The following is a 26,615-nucleotide window of genomic DNA, read 5'->3' on the forward strand; positions in this document are numbered from 1 at the left end:
TAGTAGTGGGTAAAGTGTGGTCCGTCTGCCAAATCTGAACCTCCAGCGAAAACATTTCGCCGTCTGATGAAAGCTGAAGTATTTGCTTTCATTGTTTATATCAAAACTTTTACATAAATTTCCATAAATATACATAACAGAGTGAATATGAGGCTCATGTAAATACCAAATAAGTATGACCTTGTAACATCTAATGAGGAGAGAGGAATGCACACCGAGTGTTGTGCCTCATGCTGAAATTAAAGGGATAGCTCACCTCAAAATTAAAAATACATGTGTTTCCTTTTACCTGTAGTGCTAATTATCAATCTAGATTGTTTTGGTGGGAGTTGCCGAGTGTTGGAGGTATTAATTGTAGATTCTCTCCAGTATGATGGAACTCGATGACACTCAGCTTGTGGTGCTCAAAGTGCAGAAAAACACGTTTGAAAAACTCAGCAATGTCTCTTTCCAGAAATCATGACCTGGTTACTCAACATAATCCACAGACCTTGTTGTGAGCAGTTTCATGTAGGAACTATTTTCTTTCTACAGAACTACCCAGCAACTGTATCACCGTGCAGAACAAAACGTGCATCCATTGCTAGCTCACCTAGCACCACTGAGCTGACGAACATTACAGTTCAGCCAAGTTCATTAATGTTTACATCTTGCACTGTCACAAGCACAAGCTTTCTGCGCAGTGATATGGTTGGTGGGCGTAGTTAGGTAGAAAGAAAATAGTTCCCACATGAAACTGCTCACAACAAGGTCTGTGGATTATCTTGAGTAACCAGGTCATGATTTCTGGGAAGAGACATTGCTGTTGAGTTTTTCAAATGATTTTTTTTTTTTTCCGGCACTTTGAGCACCACAAGTCGAGTGTCATCTAGTTCCATTATATTCAAGAGAAGGCAGACATCTCTACAGCTGATATCTCCAGCACTCTGTAGCTCACACCAAAACAATCTAGACTGATGATTAGCACAACAGGTCAGAGGCAAAATTTGTATTTTGGGGTGACCTGTCCCTCTAGGAATGATAAACTGACCAAATGAACAACACAAATAAATTATATCATCCACCTCATTAAGTTGAAACGTCTCAGCATTGAAGCACAATTTTAATTAGGTGGCTTCAGTCTGTTTGACCTGAACAGATTTGTGTCACAAAAGAAAGCACAAACAGGTGGCAGTCTAACAGAAGTGGTGTGCTGATAACATTTTCTTCTATGGCAACAACAACAGTCACTGTTTTGAGCAACAGACATCATATATACTCACTTCTAATCTGTGTTTCCTGTTTGTTTGTTGCAGAATAAGTATTAACATAAGCTGCTGTAACTCTGCCACTATCACTTAGTCATCGACAACTTTTTAATTGGCACTTTTGGCTGCACTGAGTCAAATCATGCCACGCTTTCTATCAGCAGTTTCAACATGCAGAGTTGTGCTGTGCCACGCCAGAGATGCCAAGGCGCACCCGACTGCCGCCAAGCGGGTTGGGGTGACGTCAGATTTGTCATCATTATTCAGCGTTAACATTCAGTGCCGATTCAGTGACAATGCATCACACATACAGACCCTCAGAAGAGTGATGCACATGTCATACACAGTTGGCTAGCTACTGAGCAAAAATAATTTAGCAGCAATTTTTAAAGATCCAGAGTGTAGGATTTAGAGGCATCTATGAGCAGAAAGGGAATGTAAACTTCATAACTATGTTTTCATTAGTGTATAATCACCTGAAAATAAGGTTTTTTTGTGTTTTCATCACCTTAGAATGAGACGTTTATATCTACATACAGAGCTGGTCCTCCTCCACAGAGTCGGCCATGGTCTTCTACAGCAGTTCACTGTATTTCTCCTACATGTGTGGCACGTGGGAGAATTTTCAGTCAGTTGCAATCTGCAACCTCACCACTAGATGGCACAAAATCCCACAAACTATACCTTTAAAGTGAAATTGTTACTTGTAGTTATTCAGTGCACGAATTGACGTTGTGAATTATGTTAATGTGACAACTTTGACCATTCCATTTGTTTTTATTGGCTCTCTTGCATGACATATGCTGCAGTGATGATTGGATTTTCAAGCACCTACAAAAAAAATTACATGAATTTTAACCAGGCCATGCAAACTTTTGCTATTCTATTTCCTCACTTGGAGAAAAAAAGTTGCAGAGCAGCGATCCGGTGCACTCGACAGCACTACATCTGTGCTCCTGAGACATTGCAGTCAAGCTGGAGGAGATGGGCACCCAGCATACTTTGATACAGTGCCAAGAGAAGATTTAAAGTTGTCGACCACAATAACACCAGCGGAAAATGTCCTGTTAAGTTGAAGACCTACCATTAAGCTGGTAGCACGGTTGTACAGAGATGCAACCCAAACTGAGTCAAGCCAAGACTGCACATGCATATGGGAAAGGGCTCTTGATTATAAAACAGAACAAAGCTAAAAAAAAATAAATAAAAAAAACAGGCTGTTTTCTGACTCCTTCCTTACACATCCTGTAGATTGTGTATCAGATATTCTGCAGTATTGCATTGGCACTGATTTGTTGTGTGTTTTGTAGAGATGACCTGTACAGAGTGGAGCTGGATAACATGGCAGGTGATGAGATGTTCTACAGCAAGGTAAGACTCATTTTCTTACACACAAAAACAAACTCAAACATACACTAACAACTATGATGTTCCAATACACACATGACAAACTTACCCTGACCACGGTTTGCTCTTTTGGCAGAAACGGACATGGGAGTCCAACAAGAACGACATCCGAGTGTGCCGTATGAAGGGCAAACACGAGGTACAGTGCTCGTACACAACGCTCTGACTTTGAGATCCACTCTTTCATGCATCAACACCATCTATACTATCACACGCATGGACAGGCACAGCAGCTGTTAGAGAAACCTTATTTCCTTCGGGTGCACCTGCATACGGTATTTACACAAATTTGATCTTGTTGATACAGAATCAGCGCATCACTTAATCATGCTAGCTCAGTGAAACGTTACCCAGGCCAGCAGATGTCCATGAACGCTATTGTTTCGCACACCTGCATTGTGCCAATTCTCTCCTCATATCTCATTCATAGCCTGTGGGGAAGGACTGGAAAATTATGTGTGTGTATAAAGTGATAGTTGACAATATTCTGAGATATGAGGGAATGTGATCAAATCTGCACAAGAGAAACATTCAATGGGATGGCAGCTTGCTTGACAGGGTGTAACCTAAAATATAAGCTTTATTGTGTAAATGCGGCAGCGCCACCGGCAAAATCCAATCTGGGTGGAACTCATGGAAAAAGAAAAAGAGGTAAGAGGAAACATTATAAAGCAAACTGAGCAGAGAGAGTGACACAGCCTCGGGGAGGACACAGTAATTGAAATCATTTGAGGACGGGAGGTGTAGGTAGGTTTGGGATGTGTGAAGGTGGAGGAAAAGTGGGGAAGAAACACAGAAAGACAGGACGGCCACCAGGTAGTAAGAAAGGAAAAGATGTTTTGCTTCAAAAAGCATAGATGAAAGGAGAAAAAACGAGACAGGAAGAGAAAGATTTGCCCAAGGTGGGGAGAGCACAAGAGGAGGAAGACAAAAGACAGAAAAGGTGAAGCTAAAGCCCGTTAACTCGGGGTAAGGACAAATGATGCAACTGTGAATCATCTGACACGCAGTCACCAGACCAGACCTAATGCTTTACAGTCACATAGCATCTATTAGAGAGGTGTGCAGTTAAAGTTATGACAGTCAATAGACCTTTTTCACAGCAGACATTTTGAAATGTCATAGCAGGTAAAGCAGCACAGGTGGAACTAATAACATTAGCGATGGCCCAGTTGCATTCAGGTGCGCCTGTAAGCCAACAATACCTGTGAAGTGAGCTGAAGAGCCCGGTCTCCCTCCGATGTCGTCGAAATCCAGTGCTTGGGCAGTGGAAAAAAAGCACCAAAGAGAGCAGAGTTCGCATCCCGTAAGATTCTAAAGCCAAACCCTGTTCTATTTTCCTAAACCTAACCACTTGCTTTTGTTGCCCAAACCCAACCATGTGTGTCTGTTGTTGAAGGGAAAAAAACGTCAATTCGCGGTGTTGTACCCATGTAAATTTCCTGTGAAAAGTGTATATTGCAAGAATGCAGAACTTGACACGGAGTCCCAGAATATCAACAACTAACGCACCTAGGGTACCTTGCACGTCGTATGTGGATGTGGAAAGTCCATGACCAAAGCGTAAATATGTGACGAGGTCGGGGTGAGAATTTGTTGGGGTGAAACACCAGAGTGAAATGCAGTCATTGTTAAAAGGTGTAAAGGGAACATTTTTTTGGGCGATACACTCAATTGCTTTCTTGCTAGAAGATTGATACGCTGCCTGAATGCTAAGGGTACTGTCATCTATAGGGGGCGCCACTAATCAAAATCAAAAATCAAAATGTTTATCTTTTTACTACTACTACTACAATTATTTTTGAAATGTTACATAAGGCCACGACAACATAACTACACAGCAAAGCCTACTAAATAATAGAGAGGCCTTTTCCCCCTCCCCAGCTCGTTACACTTTACCTGCTCTCTGGGGAGATTGGCGAGTTATCCAACGTCACGTGAACCCTGAAACATGGTGTATTGTTATCATGTCAAAACCACCAAAGTCCTCTGGCTCCCACTCAGCTACCACTACACTTCTGAGAGGAGTGTATGTGAAGAGAAAGAAAACAACAACAAATCTGTGTTGAAATGGGCAGGAGGAGAGCTAGTTAAGTTAGCTGTTAGCCGTTAGCAGCTAGTCATAGTTGCCTCAAAGCAGCCAAAATGTAGCTTTTGGCCAGCTGTTTGTAGGAGAAATTTGTTGATGTTTTCACAGCACTGTAAAATAAGTATTAGAGGGGGAAATACGATGTATCATATAGTAAAAAGGCTTTTAAAATTTAATTAAATTTGTGCTCATTCAAAGGTGTAATGAAGGACTTCATTTATTTTTTTATAGTGTAGATTTCTGTGTTTCCCTGGAACAAAAGAATAAATAACAACAAAAAACTAAAGAAATACTAATATAAAAACGGCTAATGACAAAATGTTATTTTAAACATTGGTATCATTATTGGCCCAGTGCATCCCTAGTTTAATTAGAAAGTTAAATTGCTCATTTTACCATTATTTTACAGTGTCATATATTATTTTGTTTATTCCCCTGAACAAGTTAATTTGTAATTCTTTTTTTATTGATTATTAATTTATATGATTATTATAACACATGTACAGCATGTTACTGAAAGAAAATTAGCACATATTATTATCTTGTTTTTTATTAGGTAGGTAGTTTATCTGCATTTTGGTAATTAATGTGCAGTCAAAATGAAGCCAGAGCCAGTGGCTGGTTAGCTTATCTTAAAGAGTGGAAGCAGCTGTATTTACACATTATATTATTGTTTGCCAAAGGCCAACCAAACAGTGCTCTTTGCATGGCAAGAATACATGCTTATCAACTAATGGTATTCCAGTGTGTGTGTTTGAACTGCAGGCTAATCAGTATTAGTAAGTGTATTTTAGTTTGAATGAGACTGAGCTGAGCAAGCAAAGTGGTTTTGCCTTTTTAAATGTGTAATTTTCCTCCTGATATTGTATTGGTAAATAATGTTCTTCTTGTGACACTATGAGAATAATTTTTATAGAGCTCACTTATTGATATGTCACAGCAGGGAAGCACAGGTGGGAGTGATTAAAGGAATAGTTTGAGATGTTATGGGGATGAAGAGTATTCGCTTTCTTAACTGAATATAGAAAAGAAGATTGATACTCAGTGAATCTGTAACTTAGCTTAGCACACAGATGGTGTCACCTGCAACTCAGCTTGTCAAATCGCCGGCAGCTGGTTTTAGAACGTAAAGCATGTCACCTGTTTCTACAGTCAATCGGCTTGTAGTGAAGTCCACTGGTCAAGTCAAAATGACCGCAGATGACAGGTGCTCCATCCCTGACGAGCCCTCACGGCGTGTTGGTGTCAGACGGTGGCTCGCTGTATGTGTTTATGCCCCAAACATGGCGTATTTTTATGAACACAGTCCATTTGAAGCCCGAAAAGCTGGAAACCAGAGCGGAAATACAGAGAGTTGTTGCATAGAGATGATACACCATCTCATCTAGTTGCATTGGTGTGACCCAGCAGAAGTTGCATGTTTCAACTCAACTTGTCACAAATTCTTGATCTCACTGGGCTTAACTAATTTTCGCAGGAGAGGACTCAATTTCCCTAACCAGTCACAAGAGACCCAAGTTTCTGCCTGACTGTCATTTTAAGTCCACACTGATGGGCAGCCATGCAGACATACCTGCTTTGGTGGAGTGGAGTGGAGCGAGGAAAGGAGTTACTTATGACTGCTGGTCTCTACGGTATCTTTTACCCAAGTTCCATCAATTATTTTTCCCATCTTTGCAAAATTATGTCATCAGGCACTTTTGTAAAACACTATCACAAAGGGGCCGAGGGGCTGACCGGTGTCATCAAGTTTCAGATTCGCTGGCAGCAGCTTTAAATCTCGACTCAATCAGCAGCCTCCACTTTGAAGACAGCTATAAAGTCTGCGTCCTATTGTTCCTCCAGATGGAGCGTGCTTGAGGGTGTTATTTCCTCCAAGGATTGTTTTAAGCTGCGTTTTTCATACTTAACACTTACAGCCTTCTTTCTCCGACTGGTAGTTTTGAGCTTAGCTTTGGGTTCAAACCTGTCGCCCTGTTCCTGGATATTTTCTTCTCCTCTTTAATTGTTTCTTTGTGTGTTTTTTTCTATAGGGAGAGTGCCGTAATTTCATCAAGGTTCTGCTCAGCCAGCATGGTGGCCTGTTTGTATGTGGAACAAACGCCTTCAACCCGCTGTGTGCCAACTACACTGTTAGTATCCATCTATCTGTCAGCTGGCCACTCTCTGTGTGCTTGCCAGTTTATTTATCTATGTAATTATTTTCCTTTTGCAGAGAGACACTCTAGAAATGGTGGGAGAGTCTGTCAGCGGGATGGCACGGTGTCCATATGATCCACGGCATGCCAATGTGGCTTTATTTGCAGGTAGTATCTTCAGTGTGCACACCACAGATGAAGAATTCAGGGCTTCTCACAGACATCAGACGCAGTTTTCAGCTCCAGACACTCAAACATCTGTGCCCTTGTGTTTACCTTTACAAATGGTTTATAGTCAGACCTCTCGCTGCATTGCTTGTTTGGTTTTAATCTCCCTGACCTTGTGCTATCTCTCCATCTGTATCTTCCCTCTCTTCTTCTTCTTCTTAATCTCCTCGTCTCCTCTCTGTGTGCACCTCTCTTGCTCTCAGACGGTAGTCTCTTTACTGGTACTGTGACAGACTTCCTGGCCATCGACGCAGTGATCTATCGCAGTCTCGGAGACAGCCCCGCCCTCCGCACAGTCAAACACGACTCCAAATGGTTCAGAGGTACTTTTAGAAACACACACATTGAAATGACTCGTGAGTCAGACGCCTTCAACAGACCATCAGGAAGCAAATAACAGAAACCATCACCATTATCTTCAGTAGTTTACCAAAAGAAAATTAAATGGCTGTGGCGGTGTTTTTATGAGGTGCTGGAGCTAAATAATAAGCAGTGAAACCAAACATGAGTAGGCCTGTATTTAAAGATGCAGTGTGTTGGATGTAGGGGGATGTAGTGCTTTCTAGCGCTGAGGAGGAGGTTTTAACCAGGAGCTGAATTATCCACAGAGGTCTATTTCTCCCCAGACTGGTGATTTAAACTGGTAAAAACAGTTTCATGTTACAAATCAGTGCTTCCCTGACACGATTTGGCATGTCACAGACAGTGCCCTAACCTGGCACATGCTAATGTGGGCTTAACTTTTCTTTCTGGTAACTTAAGATCAACATGTTTAAGAGGTTTTTACCGTGAGCCAAATTATCCACAGAGGTCTCGTCCTCCCCAAAACAAACTGACCGAGTGATTTAAACCAGTAAAAATACTGAATAAAGCCCTGATCACAGAGAGAGTGTTTCACAGGTTGAGGGTGAGAGGCTGTCAGTAAACAGTTTGTTGGTCACAGGTAAACGGAGATCTGTGTGGGTACATGAGATCCTAAAGAAGAGGGTGGATCATGGGGAGTACCACCAGTTGGTCCAGGAGCTTTGCCTCCATGATGGCTGTTTCCAGGCATATTTTAGGATGACTCAGACAGTTTGACAACCTGCTGTCTATCGTAGGGGCGTATAGCTCTGGGTATCCAGCAACTGCTACCAACGCCCGCCTCTCAAATCATCTGATTGGACAATGGGAAAAAAGATGACAATAGAAGAGATGACTTGGGGCGTTTTTCTGCTTTGAGTTGAAACTTTTTCAACTGAAGGAGTTCAGAGCACTCCGGCAAAAACACCAGACGCTTAGAGTGCAGAAACATGAGGTGCATCGCAACACAAAAAAAGCAACCAAAAAGCTTCATTCTCATTAAAAAGTAAAGCCAGTGTTTCGATTGTCTGTTTTGGGCTACTGTAACGGAGAAATGGATCAATCGACGACCCTCTCTGCATGTAGCAACCCGGTCTCACTCAGAAGTCGTCAAAATCCGGCGCCTGGGCAGTGACTTGTGGCGGCAGACACTGATGAAAAAGCTGTCCTTTGAAGTCCGCATGATATGCGGCCGGTTGCTGTTATAGTTTAATGGCACTTGGCAGCGTCAGGGGGAAACGCAGTGGGATATGAATGAAAGTTAAGGTGACGAAAGTCAGAGTTGGGCGGGCAGGAGTGGTGGTCGATGGGTCCAACAATTACCCACATTCACCCAGGAGAGAGGTGTTCATGTCCCATAAGATAAAGCCAAACCCTGCTCTTTTTTCCTAAACCTAACCACGTGCTTTTGTTGTTGAAGGAAAAAAACATTAATTCACGTTGGTGTACCGACATAGCGCTTTTATTTTGAAAGAGACTGTATGTAAATGTAAACTCCCTGTAATAACGGAAGTGTATTTTGAAAGTGTATTTTGGTGGTTAATGGAAAAACGTGAAAGCAGGAATGGGCCTATGTGAAGCCAGTGTTTGGTTTGTCTGTTCTGAGCTGCTGTAGAAACTTGGCGGACTTAATGGTTGAGGACCTGCTCCTCATGTAGCAACTCGGTCTCACTCCGAAGTTGTCGAAATCCGGTGCTTGGGCAACGTTTTGTGGCAGAAGAAAATGATGAAAAAGCTGTCCTTTAACATTTGCATGATATGTGGCCGGTCATGTTTGGTGAATGGGTCTCAACAAACACAAACAAATACCAGTTTTCACCCTGGAGAGCAGTGTTCGCATCCTGTAAGATTATAAAGCCAAACCGAACCTAACCACATGTTTTTGTTTCCTAAACCCAACCACATTATACACTAAAGAAAACACACTTCTTGTATTTTATTCCATTATATCCCCCTGAATCCTCCGCACTGGACCCTTAATAGATTCATTATAAGAGCAATGCACTCAGGCAGAGTGATGTATTGAGGTTAGTTGGACTCTACAGGTTCAGGGTTTTAACAAGCCTTCGACTGAACAGTTGTTTTCCACAGAGGAAGAAAACAAGCCGGGGCAGGTCAACGCTGGAACAGTGCTGGATGAATAAATGATAAATAATGTGCATCCTCTTGTCCATGATGATAAATTAAACAGGACATGAATACTTGATGAGCGAGGCCCGTGGACAGCAGCGGTCCATGTTGATGGGACTGTTATTACAGCTCCATGTCAGGGACTGTGGAGCGCTACGTGTGGCCCCCGGCAGCAGCACAGCTCTGCTGATCTGTATGTGTGATAGAGAGTGTGTGTGTGTGTGTGTGTGTGTGTGTGTGTGTATGTAAGTGTGTGAGAGTGTTTGTCTGACTGTGTTTTCCTCTTATTGTGTTTCAGAGCCGTACTTTGTGAGCTCCATGGAGTGGGGACCTCACATCTATTTCTTCTTCAGAGAGATGGCCATGGAGTTTCATCATCTGGAGAAGGTGCTGTCTTTTCTTTTCTTTCTTTCTTTCTTTCTTTCTTTCTTTCTTTCTTTCTTTCTTTCTTTCTTTCTTTCTTTCTTTCTTTCTTTCTTTCATTCTCCCCTTCTTTTCTTTCATTTGTTCTTTATTTCTTTGTCTTTTTTCCTTTTTCTTATCTTAATTTTTCTTTCTGTCTTTCTTTCTTTCTTCCATTTTTGTCTTTCTGTCTGCATTCTTTCTTTCTTTTTCTTAATTCTTTCTTTCTTTCTTTCTTTCTTTCTTTCTTTCTTTCTTTCTTTCTGTCTTGCTGTCTTTGCTTTCTTTCTTTTGTTCTTTCTTTCTTTCTTTGTTTCTTAATTCTTTCTTTTTCTTTACATCTTTTTCTCTTAATTCATTATCCTTTCTTTCTTTCTTTCTTTCTTTCTTTCTTTTTATCTTTCTTTCTTTATTTGTTATCTATTTATTTTCTCTCTTTCAGTCTTTTCTTTCTTTCTTTTTTCTTTCCCTCTTTTTTCTTTCTTTATTTCATTCTTTCCTTCTTTTCTTTCTTTCTTTTTTCATCTTTCTTTCTTTCTTTATTTATTTCTTTTCTTATCTTTTTTCATTCATTCGTTCTGTCTTTCTTTTTATCTTTTTTTATTTATTTATTTATTTTCTTTCAGTTTTTCTGTCGTTCTGATATTCTCTCTCATTCCTTCTTTTTATCTTTCTTTCTTTATTATTTATTAATTTATTTATTTTCTGTCTCTTTCTTTCTTTCTTTCTTTCTTTCTTTCTTTCTTTCTTCCTTTACATCAAAATGACCTCTCGCCCTCAGATCTCTTTTGCCTGTTCCTTGTTACTCTTGGCGTCCTCGGTTTCTGCGTTTTCATGTATATTATATTTGTTAATGTCTGTGTTTTGTATATTATATGTGTTTCTATATTTTATGGTCTTAACTTTTACCTTGCGGTCTATGTGGTCTGTGTTTTTATTGTTGTGTGCTTTTCTTCATCTTCTTCTACTTTTGTGAGGCACTTTTGTTTCTATGAAAGGTGCCATACCAAATACAGTTATTATTATTATTATTATTATTATTATTATTATTATTATTATTATCCCTCCATTATACTGAGCCTCTCTTGTCTTATGTTCCAGGTGATGGTGTCCCGTGTGGCTCGTGTGTGTAAGGCAGACCTGGGCGGCTCACAGCGAGTGCTCGAGAAACAGTGGACCACATTTCTAAAGGCTCGGCTCAACTGCTCCGTCCCGGGAGATTCACACTTTTACTTCAACCTCCTGCACGCCACAAGCAACATCATCCACATGCAGGGACGGGACGTCATCCTGGGTCTCTTCTCCACACCGCCAAACAGGTAGGGAAACGCACACACTGTGTACACAAACAAACAAACACAAACACTGTTTTTCTCACTGCTGTCTTATTTTTGTTTTCCTGTGGCAGCATCCCCGGCTCTGCAGTGTGTGTGTTTGACATGCAGCAGCTCGCTCATGTCTTTGAGGGCCGCTTTAAAGAGCAGAAATCCCCCGAGTCTATTTGGACTCCTGTGCCGGACGAAGCGGTGCCTAAACCGAGGTATTGTTATGCAAAGTGTATGAGAGCCGATCGTGGGCAAAATACTGCAGTGCTGCTTTACTGAGCATCTGTCTCACATATACAGTCTACTGTACTCGCTCCCTTGTTATAAACTCCAGCTGTCAATCATGCAGCAACTTCACTACTATTCAGCAAATATTCTAATACAGCCTCCAGCAGCCGCAAAAAGAACTCCTCCGGCTCTTTTCTTCTTGCTCTCTCTGGACTTCAATCGCTCTCGTTCCCATCTACTCTTCAACTCTCACTTTTCTGTCTCTGCCTGCAGACCAGGAGGATGTGCAGTGCAGGGATCCAGATTTAGCTCCTCTACCACGCTGCCAGATGAGGTGCTGAACTTTGTGAAGACCCACCCACTGATGGACGAGACCGTTCCGCTGCTGGGGCACAGACCCTGGGTGGTCAAGACGATGGGACGGTACTGACTCGGACGTTTGATGGCACCCATGAAATCTGAGAATATGTATCATAGCTCGAAGGAAGGATGAAGGAAAACATGTTTCCACTATCTATCCACAGGTACCAGCTGACAGCCATGGTGGTGGACACAGAAGCTGGTCCCCACAAGAATCGTACAGTCTTGTTCCTGGGCTCGACTCGAGGAACCATCCTCAAGTTCCTAATGGTTCCCAGCGGAGATTCTGTCTCCCACAGCAGCGTGTTTCTGGAGGAGGTGGAAGGATTCAACCCAGAGAAGTGAGTAGGAGTCGAGACATATTTGTCCCTGATCTGCATTAAATTATACATTTTGACATGTTGCTCCAGGTACAGTAAGTCAGGTCTCATGTTGCCTGCCTCTGTTTGAGACCTGGAGCAGCAGTGACACCTCAGCCAAGAACTGTGTCCAATTACACTCATTTTAAATATGTGATTTTAACATTGCTGAAGTGCAGCTTAGAGTTAAAAACTATTGAGTTATTTATTTGACTGTGTGTAGCACTATGAGTTATAAATAGTTAAAGCTGGGTAGGCAGAAATCTGGAAAAGGTGAGAAAAAAAGAACGTGAGAATTTGGAAATACACCTCCCTCCTGCAGCTCTCCTTTGTCTGTTCTAAGCCCCTCCCACGAGACGACCACAGGCATATATACACTTCAAACAGTCACCCACTGTTTCCCATACATTGATTTATTTAATCTTATTTCATTGTACAGCTGCATGCAGCACATTCTCTCTGCTCCTGGTCTCTGTTCATCAGACCACAAATGAGACAACAATAAGCAAGCAAGGCTCCCCACGGAGGAAAGTGGGCAGCAGCTCAGGAGTCGCATCTTCGCTTGGTAGCTGTAGCAGCTGCAATTCAGCCAGCACAAACCCCCAAGCTCCGGGTGTCACATCTGGCTGGTAGCCAGCTGCAGCATTGGGTCTAACGTATGATGATCTGGTGGGGTTTGCACTGTCTTGATTTGGGTTACTGCAGCCGCTGATGGAGGTCTGTCTCTGGAGCAGCTGCTGCACGTTCTCCTCCCGGCGAGGTGATCTGTGGTGGGGAGTGAGGCGGAGGACACACTTTGATTCAAGGCTCTAGCAACGTTTTCTCCCCATTGCTTAACTCCACCCCCATTTTGCAGCAAAAAGGCCTAAAATGACATACCAAAAATTAAAATGACTGTAGCTTCTGAACCGTTCTGACTACATGCATGCATGAGGTCTTGCCAGAAAGAAAACTCCCTAAAGTTTCTTGTGAAAGTGTCAGAAACACTCTAAGTGATACAGAGACAGAGTAATGGGCCTCTGAAGTCAGTAAAAAAAATGAAGATTTTGCCTAAAATAGAATAAAAAATGTTTTTCGGGATGAATAACTGTCTGTGGCTTCATCTGAGCAGGTAAATGACACTGTGGGGCTGTAGGCACACTATCAATGAACATCTGTTTCAAATTTGAAGAAGACTGCTCAAAGTATGACCATTCTACAGTGGGTTTTTTTCCAGGTGGAGCTCCAAATGACAAATCGGTCACTCAGCTTCAAAACAGTACTGTCAGTGATCAGACAACACTCAGCCAGCTTCAAACATTTTAGTGATTGAAATCAGATGATTATGATAGCTGATGTTGTTTATGACACAGAAATACCATAAAATATCACAATAAATGAGCTAAGTCCCTGCTAACATCTCCACATAAGATCGCGAGTAATCCTGTAACTTTTCCCGTCAAAAAACGGCATGACATGACTTGTCACCACTCATCGGGATTTTGGACTATGTGTGTTTAGGCTGCTCTGGTGCGAAATACATAAGAAATAACAGAAAAACGATGTTATTTTTGAAAAGTCAAGAGCTTCCTGAATCCGGCAGAGGAGGAGGGGAGTGAGGTTAAACGCTTCACTAATATTGACACATATTTTATTTCGTTAACTGTCAGATTCTGTTTTAAACTCTCTCTTTGATGAGTCCATCTGTCTTTTACGGGTTGCTTTGCAGTGTAGACAGTTCAATGAGGAGAGACAGAAGAATGAAGCAAAGATAATATTGAATACAGAATATGAGTGTACAGATTAACAGATGATTTGTGCTGATTGAGATTAAACAGAAGACTTTGGTGCTTGGCGAGATATTTTGTGGTCGAGGGACATCTGAGCGGCAGCAGGATAAATCCCCCCACAGTGTCCAGACACTGGTGGTGGTGGCTGATGACTCTGAGGCTGATGGATAATGAGGCAGATGAGGCTGATGAATCCATAAAGGCTAGGTGGTGATGGGGAGGTGGAGGGGGCGCACGACTGCAGCAAGAAAGAACTACGACAGAGAAAGAGCCATGTTTAAAATAAGGAGCAGTAAGATGATAGGCTGACAGAGAAGGTGTCGCTGTTGATTGATTGGTTTATTGTGAATCAGCTGATAACTCGATCGACGTACCCAGACAATGACACCTAGAGATAGTGAGTGAGCATACGTAAAAGGAGTGAATGACAGGATGAGGAAGAAACTTACAGCCTGAGCAAGAAAAGTATTGTCTTCCTGACTAAACTTTCACAAGAGCTTCATTGGTTGCCAAATTCACAAATTTCGCCATTGAATCAGGCTTTCAAAGAAAGGACATGCACACGCAGCTGAACAGCCAGTAGGAACGCCCTCTCTCTGAAATGACCTGTGATTGGCCAGAGTCTTTCGTCACAAGCCTTACAACAAAATATTCTTTGTCCACTTTAATTGCAATATGCTCAAAATGCTACTTCCTACCACAGCTTTAAAGAGTTAGGTGTTAGAATTAGAACTTACAATCATTCTTATCAATTAATGTGACAATTAATCACTTAATATGATAACATCTTGTCAAAAAACTGTAAAATGTCCATAATAATGTACAAAATTGTTATTCAACTTGTTAGTTTTAAAAGCATAAAAGGTGCACGTTTGAGAGGCTAGAACCAGAGAATATGCAAAGTTTGAGCGTGGAAAATGACTATCATTGGAATAAGTCCCTGTCGACTGACTTATTGATTGATCATCTAAACATTTTTTTTTTTAGATTTAATCATTGTCTTTTTTCATTACTGTGAAAGAAAGGAAGAAAATTGGGGCTTCCTCCACTGGCAGCTAACACAGCAGAGTTTATTTCCTCCCACCGCACAGCTCTGGCTGTGTGCAGAGTCTGCTGCTGTTGTGACTGTTTATATGAGGGTTAGGGCAGAGGACTGTCTGGCTTGAAGTACTAACAGATGAGGCCTTTGACCCTGCCACGACTTAATTTGAGGCCAGAAAGCGTACATTGACCTTCCTCTGCCGGCTCCTTACCCTCTGCCTCCCTGTCTTCGCACTTCTGCGTCTCGCTGTCTCCAGGTGTACCGAGGACTCTCCTCAGGCTCGTCAGCTCCTGTCTCTGTCGTTGGACCGCACCAGTCACACTCTGCTGCTGGCCTTCCCCTCCTGTCTGGTCCGAGTGCCCACATCTCGCTGCCACCTGCACTCACGCTGCATGAAGTAAGTGCCACACAGTCACCTGTTTGTGCCTTGGAAAGTATTTCTTCTTTGGCTGATAATTAGGTCAAATTAAACGTAGTAGTGGACACTGGCCAAGGGACGAATCACTGGCCAACTTTTGTTTTGTCGCTGTGTTCTCACTCCCTGTTAGTGCCGTTGTCCTAATAAAATCTATGCACTTCTGCTGATGTCTTAATCAGCAAGGTATAGATGGCGTCTGTGTTTGTTAAACTACAGCTAGTTTGTTTATTTTGGGAGAATTTTATCCTGGGAGATACTATTTAACTTGTCACACAACGCTTCAACATCATCTTCATCTAAGTTTGTATTAAGATAGGAGATTCATTATGAATACAAAGAAGGCATTTTGTTTGTGACTGCTCATACGGGGATTCAATTTTTAGGATTTTAAAAGGACAGTTCACCCCAAAATGCTATTTATCAGTAAGATTATTTTGGTGTGAGTTGGCGATTGTTGGCGATATCAGCCGTAGAGATGTCTGCTTTCTATTGAATATAATGGAACTAGATGCCACTCGACTTGTGGTGCTCAAAGCGCCAAAAACATTAATTTGAAAATCTCAACAGCAATATCTCTTTCCAGAAATCATGACCCACTAGCTCAAGATAATCCACAGACCTTGTTGTGAGCAGTTGCATGACAGAACTATTTTCTTTCTACTGAACTACGCCCTCCAACTGTATCACTGCGCAGAAGGAAGCCTGCATCTACTGCTGCTAGCTCACCTGGCACTACTGAGCTAGCTAACGTTACAGCTCAGCCGAGGAGGACTCCAATATTGGCTGTCACGAGCATGATCCTCTTGTCCATGAGTCGATGCACGCTTTCTTCTGTGCAAGTTGTCAGGTGTTTCGTAAAAGAATATAGTTCTTGCTTGAGTTTTTCAAATGTATTTTTGGCACTTTGAGCACCACAAACCAAGTGCCATCTAGTTCCATTATATTCAAGAGAAGGCAGACGTCTCTACAAGTGATATCTCCAACATTCTGCAACTCACACCAGAACAATTTCAATCAATAAATAGCTCTACACGTAAGAGGAAAAATATGTGTTTTTGATTTTGGGGTGAACTGCCCCTTTAATGGCCCACTTTATCTAACTAGTTACCTTGTTAGCCGGATAGACAATAAGCTAACTAACTTCCCTGCTCTAACAACTGTCTCCAGGTTTCACAGGTAACTTTTTCTTTCTTTCCCAGGGAGAGATTCCTGTTAAAATGTTTGAAATTGCTGCTGTGAGAATCAGGTCAGCGCTCAGCATTTCTCAACTTTTTATTTTCATTGGTGTGTAGGAGTTGTCTAGCCTCCCGAGACCCGTACTGTGGCTGGACCAGAGGCAGCACCTGCTCCTTCCTGAGACCAGGCACACGGTGAGGACAACACACACCTACACACCTACCTCTGCAGATCTGCTGTCTGCACACACAGGAATGAGTTGTTTTATGTGGAGAGAGTTTTACTGGCAAAGTTACAACATTCCTTTATGTTGCACACGAAAAGGTCTGGCGACTAAGCTAATGGTGAATTCATTATTCACTTCGTCACATAAAATAAGGAGAGTAGATGCAGCAAAGGATGTCAGACTGTTCTTGTAGTTAGAGAGAGCTCCTCTGTCTGCAAGCAAGATTTTAGATTTCTGTTTATTCCACAATGCCCCCTCAAGGAGAATTATGGACATAGTAACACATGTAGGAAAAAAAGAAGATAACAACCGAAATAACAGAAATGAAATCGACACATGTTGCTCAGTAATTGAAATAAAATTCTGCATGAATGCAAAACATATAAAGAAGAAAATGATAGATAAATAAGAAAGAAAGTTCTTTTAGATATTCAGCATGTATCTATGATTCAGAGGTTGTCTGCACACAGCTCTCAACATGGAGGTGGCTGAGTTGGCGGCTAACAGTGCTTGAGGGAAGTCTGCTGGAAGGTTTTGAGCTTCATATCATGAAGCACACTGGCCCAGGTGGGGCTCATGATGTCAACAATGACCCTCTGCCTTAAAACAGACTCACCTAGTGGAGCTGAGGGGGTCGTCACAAAACACATCCACGTCAGTATTAGACATTTGGAGCAACAGACATATTATAAAGAGCACAAAAGTCTGCTTAGGGCAGGTGATAGTGGAGGTGGAAGGGTCAAACAAACACAGGACTTTGACCCAGGAGACCAGCATTCATATCCCCTGTAAGGCTAAAAGTCAACGTTTAGTTATTTTGTCACGTTAGTCATTAGTTACAGTTGACTGATGTGACCAACGACAGCCACAATCTTTTTCTAACAATAACCAAGCATTTCTGTTTCCCCAAGTTAACTGTGTTGTCAAGATACAACACAAAAGGCTGCCCAAGCATCAAAATCTGATGAGTAGGGATGAGATTGTGTTGTGCCGACAGAGCTAACAATGTTAATTGGGGAGAGGCAGAGGATGGACACTACACTGCCCGTGATGGTGCTGTCCTGATATCGGTGTTAACCTCCATATGAGTGCAATGTAAAGAGGCAGCAATTAGCTAGCTGGTGGGTTGCACACACAGGTTCTCACAGACACTTTACATGCGTTGCTGGAACTTCTACCACAACAAAGAACAGAGAAGCTCGGATTACAACACACACAGAGGGAGTGTGACTACATTCTCTGCAGAGGAAGCCATTCACTATACACTTAATTAGGCCACTTTATTAGGTACACCTGTTCGACTGCTCATTACAGCTCATAATAGCTAATCAGCCAATCATGTGGCAGCAGCTCAACACATTTAGTCATGTAGACATGGTCCAAACGACCTGCTGAAGTTCAAACTGAGCATCAGAATGGGGAAGAAAGGTGATTTAAGTGACTTTGAACTTGGCATGGTTGTTGGTGCCAGACGGGCTGGTCTGAGTGTTTACTGGGATTTTCACACAAAACCATCTCTAGTGTTTACAGAGGATGGTCCGACAAAGAGAAAATATCCAGTGAGCAGCAGTTCTCTGGGTGAAAATGCCTTGTTGATGCCAGAGGTCAGAGGAGAATGACCAGACTGGTTCAAGATGATAGAAAGGCAACAGGAAGTCAAATAACCACTGGTTACAACCAAGGCCTGCAGAAGACCATCTCTGAACCAACAACACGTCCAACCTTGAAGCAGATGGGCTACAGCAGCAGAAGACCACACCAGGTGCCACTCCTGTCAGCTAACAACAGGAAACTGAGGCTACAGTTCACACAGGCTCACCAAAACTGGACAATAGAAGATTGGAAAAACGTTGCCTGGTCTGATGAGTCTGGATTTCTGCTGCCACATTCAGATGGTAGGGTCAGAATTTGGTGTGAACAACATGAAAGCATGGATCCATCCTGCCTTGTATCAACGGTTCAGGCTGGTGGTGGTGGTGTAATGGTGTGGGGGAGATTTTCTTCGCACACTTTGGGCCCCTTAGTACCAACTGAGCATGGTTTAAACACCACAGCCTACCTGAGTATTGTTGCTGACCGTGTCCATCCCTTTATGACCACAGTGTACCCATCTTCTGATGGCTACTTCCAGCAGGATAACACACCATGTCACAAAGCTCAGATCATCTCAAACTGGTTTCTTGGACATGACAATACGTGCGTTTACATGGAGCCATGTATTCCTTTTGCATTCGGGTTGGAAGCCCTCCTCGAATAGAAATGCTCCTTCTAAACACCTCAACCCAAATGAAAACAGCCAACCCAAAAGAAAATCTAATCGGGTGCACAGGGGTGGAATATTTCTTTTCAGAACCCGAATGGAAGAATTTTTCTGTCTTGTATACACCTCCTACCCGATTCCAGCCATTCCGGTCTTTCTGCGCACGCTCATTTCCTTGCCCCTCTGGCGCGATGACGTAGCGTGCATAGCAACGGGCTGAGATAGAGGAGTCGGACTCGTTGCACTCACCGGTTTCCATACGCCACAGCACGGTCTTCTGTCTCCCTTCTTCAACCTTCTACCTCCCTTCTCCTCCTCAACAGACGAAGCATTAGCAGAACAAGGTTGTTGTCGTACTGCTGCTTCAAGAATATAAGCAAAACAAGCCCGAAAAAGGCACTAAGAACGGCGTCGTCAAGAATCTTGTTATCTGGAGCGAGGACTACAGTGTTTTCTTCCGCTAAATGTAAACACGTAACATCCGCCCCGCCCCCTATCCACTCAGAAACCTTCCCTGCCCCAAACCTTGTGCAGACCCGAATAAAGGCGATTAAACTGATCTCCCGTGTAAACCCTCATTCAGAATGAATATTTCCCATGTAAACTACCTGGAAAGACTTAAATTCCAAATGATTTCATTCAGATTTATTTAATTCTGAATGAGAAGCCATCATGTAACCATAGCCAATGAGTTCACTGCACTCCAATGGCCTCCACAGTCACCAGATCTCAATCCAATAGAGCACCTTTGGGATGTGGTGGAACCGAAGATTTGTGTCGTGAATGTGAACTGTGTGATGTTATCATGTCAATATGGACCAAAATCTCTGAGGAATGTTTCCAGCACCTTGTTAATTAAGACAGTTCTGGAGACAAAACAGTTTCCAACCCGGTAATAGCAAGGTGTACCTAATAAAGTGGCCGGTGAGAGTATCTTCACATAGCAAGTAGTTGTTTGCTGCTATATTAATGCTCTGAATGTAGCACACAGCTCCTTTAACCAGTGTATGTTTGTGCCAGTGAGCAGTCTGGTCATGCAGGAAACCACTGAACCACAGCACACATCCTGTGCTTCAGTAATCCAAACGTCCACTGTCTGTGTTTTGTAATAATTTTAGTCAGTAATTTTAAGTAAAGCTATAAAATAATGGAATACATTTTAACTGTGGTTCTGTAACCAGTAAAGATGTATGGCGGTGTAGTGTTTGATTTAGTGATTTACAGTGTTAAATACCAACCTTTATCTATTAGTAATAGTTTAAAAAGAATTGCTGTTGTTAGCATTTATAAATTCATATTCCCATAAACAATGTGAAGCTTTCTTAGTATCTGTATCAGAATCAATCATGGTACTCAGTATCACAATCCCTCCTCAAGCTCCCATCATCATCCGGCTGACCCTGACCTCTGACCTCCCTTAGGGACGGAAAGCAAAAGGAGAAAATCAATAACAGGCTCAATAGCATATCCTATTACACTGGATGACACATCAATATGTGCCATATCAATTTGATTGATGACAATCAACTAATGTCCCCATTAATGTGCAATTTTCTATCCAAATGTAGACATAACAAGTTATCAGATATATCGTTATTTGTGTCTGCCATGTTGGACTGTAAGCACAGATGGCATAACTCTATATATGGTGAATTAAGGACACTTTAATATGTTTCCTACTGTTTGTATGTGAAGAGAAGTGTTTAAGTCTCTGATGTCCTGATCTCTGTGTGACTGCAGGCTGCCGTTTCAACAAGATGTGGAATATGGAAACACTACCTCCCATCTAGGAGACTGTGATGGTAGGTTGCAGCACTATGACATGGATGCTTCTGCCTGTGTACAGCCGACTGAGGGCAGGCTCCACCTAGTGGCTCAGTCCATCATTACACCTGTCTGCTTGTCACTGAACATTTTGTCCTGAAAAAAAAAATACAACCAAGTGAGAGTATCTGTGACAACGTCTGTAATTTAGCACATTTTAATCTAATTCTAGGTATAATGTGATTGCTTTCCCAGCTCAGCAAGATCCACTCAACCTTGATATTAGCAACTAAGTGTTTTGGTGTCTCTTTTCAGAGCTGAATCAGGTGGGAGTCAAAGTGGGATTTTGGTTTCAGCCTCACTGCCTACAGGTCAAAACGTTCCCAGTGTGAGACTGTTTAATTAGGGAGGATGTGAGAGGTGTAGCTGCTGGTAGACAAAACCGCCACAGGCTGCAGGACGGGAACTGCAACATCGTCCCGGTCATGAGGCTTTGTTCTCTCAAAGCTGAACATCTGAGAGGGGGAATGACCGAGGGTAGCCGGCGAGAAAGCTGGAAATAGCTTAGCATAAAATACTGATGTCACTTCTGTTGAGAGGCTCAGATGTCGCTGCAGCAGCACCAGAGAGGGCCTCTTTGAACTCTGCTCTGAAATTCACAAAGTCAGTGGAAACAAAAAAAAAAACAGGCATTTCCTCTCCAGCAGATTCTTTCTGAACTGTTCCGCCTGTTTTAGGCCAGATTCAAAGTCATAAAATCCACTCGTTTAGATCTGAATTTCCAGAAAAAGAGCATAAAACGCATTCCAGTCCCTTGTCACGCTCATTTGTTTTAAACTGATGAATGGGCTTCTAGTTTTTATCCCGCTCTTAGAAACTGATAGCAGTAGAAGTCAGCGATGCCAGGCTGCAGACCTGACAGACTCTAATCCGAGCGGTGAAAGCGCAGCAGAGGCCGAGCCAGGGACAGGCATGTGCTGCTGTGTCTGCAGATGGGAGTGATTAGGGCCGGGGTGGAAACACTGAGGTAATGGTATGCTGCGAGGAGAGACTCACTGACCGGGCTGCAGGATGGAAAGTGTGAGGAGAGGAGGAGAGGAGAGAGGAGAAAAGGAGAGTCAGCTGCTGTGGTCTGAGCTGTGCTGATGACAAGTGCAGGCCTCTGTGAACCTGGAGCCTGTGGAGCCTCAAGGCCAGACTGGAGAAGAGCTCCTTTTAAAGATAATCATCGTATAATGCTAAACGCCATGATCGCCAATTATGAGTGTTATTGTAGTTATTGATTTATTATGATAAATTATATCTTGGGAGGGGAAAAGCACTAAGTAGCTGAATAGCACTATGTAATAATGATGATAATTTAAAACTGCACCCTGTGGACAGACATCGAGAGACGATGCTTTACTGTTCTACTAAATGTCACCCTTATAATTGTGTCTCTTTATCTTCAGGAATTCTGCAGCAGAGTTTGCTGATCGAACCGGAGAGCTTGGTCTCCCTCAACCTGCTCGTGGCGTCTGCAGTGTCTGCGTTCACCATTGGGGCGGCGCTCTCCGGCCTCGCCGTCTGCTGGATCATGGCCCACAAGCCCACCAACCGTCGCCACGGCACCTCCTCCCAGTCCTCCATCCAGCGGCGCGAAAGAGGCTTGCTGAGCAACGGCGGTGGGATGGGAGGCTCTGTTCTCAGCGTGACACGGCAAGGAGGCGGGGAGCGCCCTTGCACTCAAGGTGGGGAAACCCTGTTTGTTATGCCCAATGGCTGGGTGAAGTCAGGGGAGCTTGACCCGGGTTTCCTGCCAACCCCGGAGCACACGCCGCAGCAGAAGCGCAGAGGCCTACGACTGTCTGACTCCAACTCTGGAGGGTGGGACACCAGCCAGACGTACCTGGGTGGAGGCTCTGTGGGTCTGGGTTCACCTTGCCGCATCCCCCCGTCTGTCTATCTGACCACCAGACTCTTCCAGCAAGGGGGAGGTGGGAGACATGGCGGTGAGAGCCGAGGGAATGACACACCACGCCAGCACTACGTCTGCCTGAGCAAGCAAGAAAAAGCAGTGAGGGGGACACCCAAAGCCCCTCTCAGGAAGTCTGCTGGAGAATACGTGTACCCCATGACCCCCCAGGACTCGCCTGAGCGCCGGAGGGTGGTCTCAGCACCCAGCGCCCCCATGGAGTACGGCGAGCCGCTGCCTTTGCGTTGGCCAGCCCCGGAGGGATACATCCTCAGCAGTCACGGCATGGTCCCCGTCCCCCTGCCTCCACCATCCATGCCAGCTCCCAGCAGCCAGGCTTACGTGTCCCAGCAACACACCCCCGGGCTGAGCAGGGCTCTGCTGCGAGGGGCCCTGGAACGAGGGGAGCTGGGCGAGCTGGTGGATCTCAGCCAGCTGATGAGTAAGAAGAACTGCAGTGATAGGACTCAGGCTGGCCAGTGACTCTTGAGGGAATGAAGCGGACGGGAGCTTTTCCATGTCCAACGCTCTCTGTTTTATTTACATAGCTCTCTCTTTTCTCTCTCCTCCTCATTCTGTCCATTCCCCTCTCCCTTCCTTTCTCTTTTCCCCACATCTTTATTTGTCATTCAGCCCCTCTGATCTCCTCTGTCAGTCTCTCAGGCAAACCCCCCCCCCCTCCCCGTCACGCCCCATGATGAGTCTCTCTTTATGACTGGCTGCTGGGTCTGCCACTCATATCCTGGCTCACACTAATTGGTCAGATGGACTGAGGTTGTTGCTGTGTCTGCATTGCAGAGTTGCCTCTCTCCTGCTACTCAGCGGCAGCAGGAGGAGGGAGGAAAGAGAAGGAAGCAAGGAAAGAAGCAAAGAAGGAAAGACTGAATGGGGAGGGGGGGCAGAGATGACAGAGACAAAGATGGACATGGCTCTTACAAGCTGCCTTCTCTGTGCAGAATAACTGAGGCTGCAGAGCCAGTCGAATATTGCTGCAGGAGTGGGATGCTCTCCCCTCTTGGATAACATTAACAAGACTGCCACCCATCTGTTCCATGCTATATTACCTGTTGGTCTGATTGCCAACTAGGTACTTGAAGTGAAATTGCAAAATCTGAATGCCGTAAAAGTATCTGAAGCTGCAGGCGACTCATCGGACAAAAGACTGAAGTCAATCTGACTGTAAACACAAATCTAATGGAGGACGAGGAATCTTTCTCTCCATCTCTTTTCTTCTTCTCTCCCTCTTTGCTGCACACACACAGTCGACGCTTACATGTTTTTGAACAGGTGACGGAGGGTATTTAGTATTCTGTGTGTACAAGAAGCACGAGGTGTGTGCCAAATGCCTCGAACCTGTCTCACGGGGATATGGGACCATAACTCACGTCGTTGGAGAGCAGAGTGCAGGACTGAAATGTCAGCACTATTTCTGCCAACCGCATGCTCTCTGTAAATGACGGCATCTCAGCCGTCCATCGCTCTATTCGTTTGCCTCCTCCTTACACTCCATGTACTCTTTAATGACCAATAATTCCACGAGGACGTCGGGGGAGATTGCACCCAAACGCTGGACTGACTGAAAAATCAGAGCCGGACAGGAAGGAAGGAAGAAAGAGAGGATTTAAAGTAAAGGCACTGCAATATATGAACACCCTGTCCTTCACTGTCACCTTAGGGTTTTTATACACACACACACACACACACACACACACACACACACACGCACACACACACACATTCATTAATGCTGAATTATAGAACACAGTCAGGTTTTATTGGGCAAAATTTCCCCTTAAGCCCACAGTGGGTCAAGGTCTCGCAGACGTGATACAGAACAAAGTGACAGTTACAGTGGCGATGATTGAAACCTGTGGCCTAACTCGAAGCCAATAGGGGTAATGGAAATGTTCCCAGCAGGCAAATGGGACTATATATTCAGCCCATCAAAGTGTCCGGTGCCATGAAGTGGTCGGCGATTAGATCAACACAACATGGTGTGAGTGTGTTAGCGTGGAGATGGAAGTCATAAGAAAGAGACAAGATAAAGAAGACAGAAGTAAAAAGCAAGTAAGACTTGATGAGATGACGTGCACCCACGACGACTGTGGAAAATAATGAGAATTTGCTATAACTGACCGGATGACTTGATTTTCAGTCCTGGTCAGTGGCGGACGAATGAACACTGGTTTGTGCTGACCTTGTGGTGAGCAGCAATATATGGTTTATCTGTACATAGTAAACTTTAATTTAGATAATGTAAGACAAACAGTAACTCCAAAAAAATGATATCAGGCACTAGCTTGCAAACAAAAATAGACATTATCATGTCATTATAGCTATTAATGTATGAAAATCTGTTTTCATATGTTTCATATCGACCTGCTCCAAGATTGAAATCACCAAGATGCTTAAAAGGATACTTCACCCACAAAATGACCATTTGTATATCAGATGAGTCACGCCACGTTACCCTGAATCTCAAGGAAGATTTTGTTTTTCTCTCATGCACCACGGTAAACGACGAACATATTGATCCATTCATTGCTTGGGGACAACATCTCACAACAGCCAAACTGTCAAAACATCTGTTTACAAAATCTTACACAACTTGTGCAGTATGTCCAAGTCCAATAATCAAGTTGTGTGCTCAGTGCTTCCAAGTGGCGACGTCCAGGGCTGAAAAATGAAGCCAAGGTATAAGTGCCAAAAACTGCAGTTTCTCTAATGGCCACTAGATGGTGGCTCTAAAAGTGAGTCTATCCTTACAGACCTCCATGTTAGAAATGCCCAACTTTAGAGCAGATATAAACATGTTTACAGTCTAGTTTTGTTCTCTGAAGCTAACGTTAACATTCATGACTGTACGGGGGGGAATATTTATATAGCTAACCTGTTAACATTTTATTAAGGCTTAAAGTTACGCATGATTAAGTGTGGCGCTACTTGAATGACAGGCTGTCTGCCAGGCATTGCTTCAATCTGGGGGTGCTTTCAGACCTTGAGTTGTCTTGCTTTGGTCCGAATCAGTGACCAGTTTCATGTTCTCACGGCAGCATTTACAAGTGGACCACATAAAATGCCTCCACAAGAAAGCTACACTTGATTGGTCAGGATTTCCAGGAAGTAAACAAAACGTTGAAGAAGAGTACACTTGCAAGATAAATGTGAAACTTTCAAATGTCACAATGGAGGGACAACTACGCAGGTTGATTTTAGCGCTGCTCACCGTGGACTATATTGCTGTCATTGTTCATTTTAGTCAAACCATACAGTTTGAAAACGAGGCGCGGCTCCAACTAGAAAACAACGTTTTGATGCATTGGATGTGCTGAATGTGCATATTAAGGCAGTACAGGAGGAGGTGCACATTAATAATCCTCCAGGACTGTAATATGCTCATGTTTAACCCAAACAATGCGTAATGTCAGATCCAGGTCAGAACACGTTCTCACCACAAACAAACTGCACCAGAGTTCATTTGTTGTTCATTGTTTTGATGTGTGATTGTTGTGTTCACACCTGCCCAAACAAACTGCACTTAGTGAGCAGAAGAGCTGCTAGGAGGAGGAGGAGGAGGAGGAGGAGGAGGACTTTTCAGAGACTTAAGAGTTTCTTAAGGAGAGATGAAAATAGTGGAAAGCTCCTCCAGTCCAAATATGGTCAATGCTGGCTCCAAAAAAAACCAAGATGGCTTCCCAAACACATGCATTTTGGCTCACCACGCGCTGTGCGTGGGGCAGCAGTGCTGGAG

General features: G+C 43.5%; 1 protein-coding gene across 1 annotated transcript in view; it reads left to right on the forward strand.

Annotated features, from left to right (window-relative positions):
• LOC125901625 (semaphorin-6B-like) overlaps positions 1–26,243 on the forward strand; it is a 48,289-nt gene extending 22,046 nt beyond the window's left edge. The window contains exons 4-17 of the mRNA XM_049597367.1: positions 2,558–2,618; positions 2,731–2,793; positions 6,777–6,875; positions 6,959–7,049; positions 7,313–7,432; positions 9,880–9,968; positions 11,085–11,302; positions 11,392–11,523; positions 11,810–11,959; positions 12,061–12,237; positions 15,323–15,463; positions 16,777–16,854; positions 20,887–20,948; positions 22,362–26,243. Coding sequence (XP_049453324.1) covers positions 2,558–2,618; positions 2,731–2,793; positions 6,777–6,875; positions 6,959–7,049; positions 7,313–7,432; positions 9,880–9,968; positions 11,085–11,302; positions 11,392–11,523; positions 11,810–11,959; positions 12,061–12,237; positions 15,323–15,463; positions 16,777–16,854; positions 20,887–20,948; positions 22,362–23,347 — 2,467 coding nt within the window. The 3' untranslated portion in view covers positions 23,348–26,243. The remainder of the gene's footprint in view (positions 1–2,557; positions 2,619–2,730; positions 2,794–6,776; positions 6,876–6,958; positions 7,050–7,312; positions 7,433–9,879; positions 9,969–11,084; positions 11,303–11,391; positions 11,524–11,809; positions 11,960–12,060; positions 12,238–15,322; positions 15,464–16,776; positions 16,855–20,886; positions 20,949–22,361) is intronic.
• Positions 26,244–26,615: the final 372 nt, after the last annotated feature.

This window comes from Epinephelus fuscoguttatus, linkage group LG15 (assembly GCF_011397635.1).
Source record: "Epinephelus fuscoguttatus linkage group LG15, E.fuscoguttatus.final_Chr_v1".
Classification (NCBI taxonomy): domain Eukaryota; kingdom Metazoa; phylum Chordata; class Actinopteri; order Perciformes; family Serranidae; genus Epinephelus; species Epinephelus fuscoguttatus.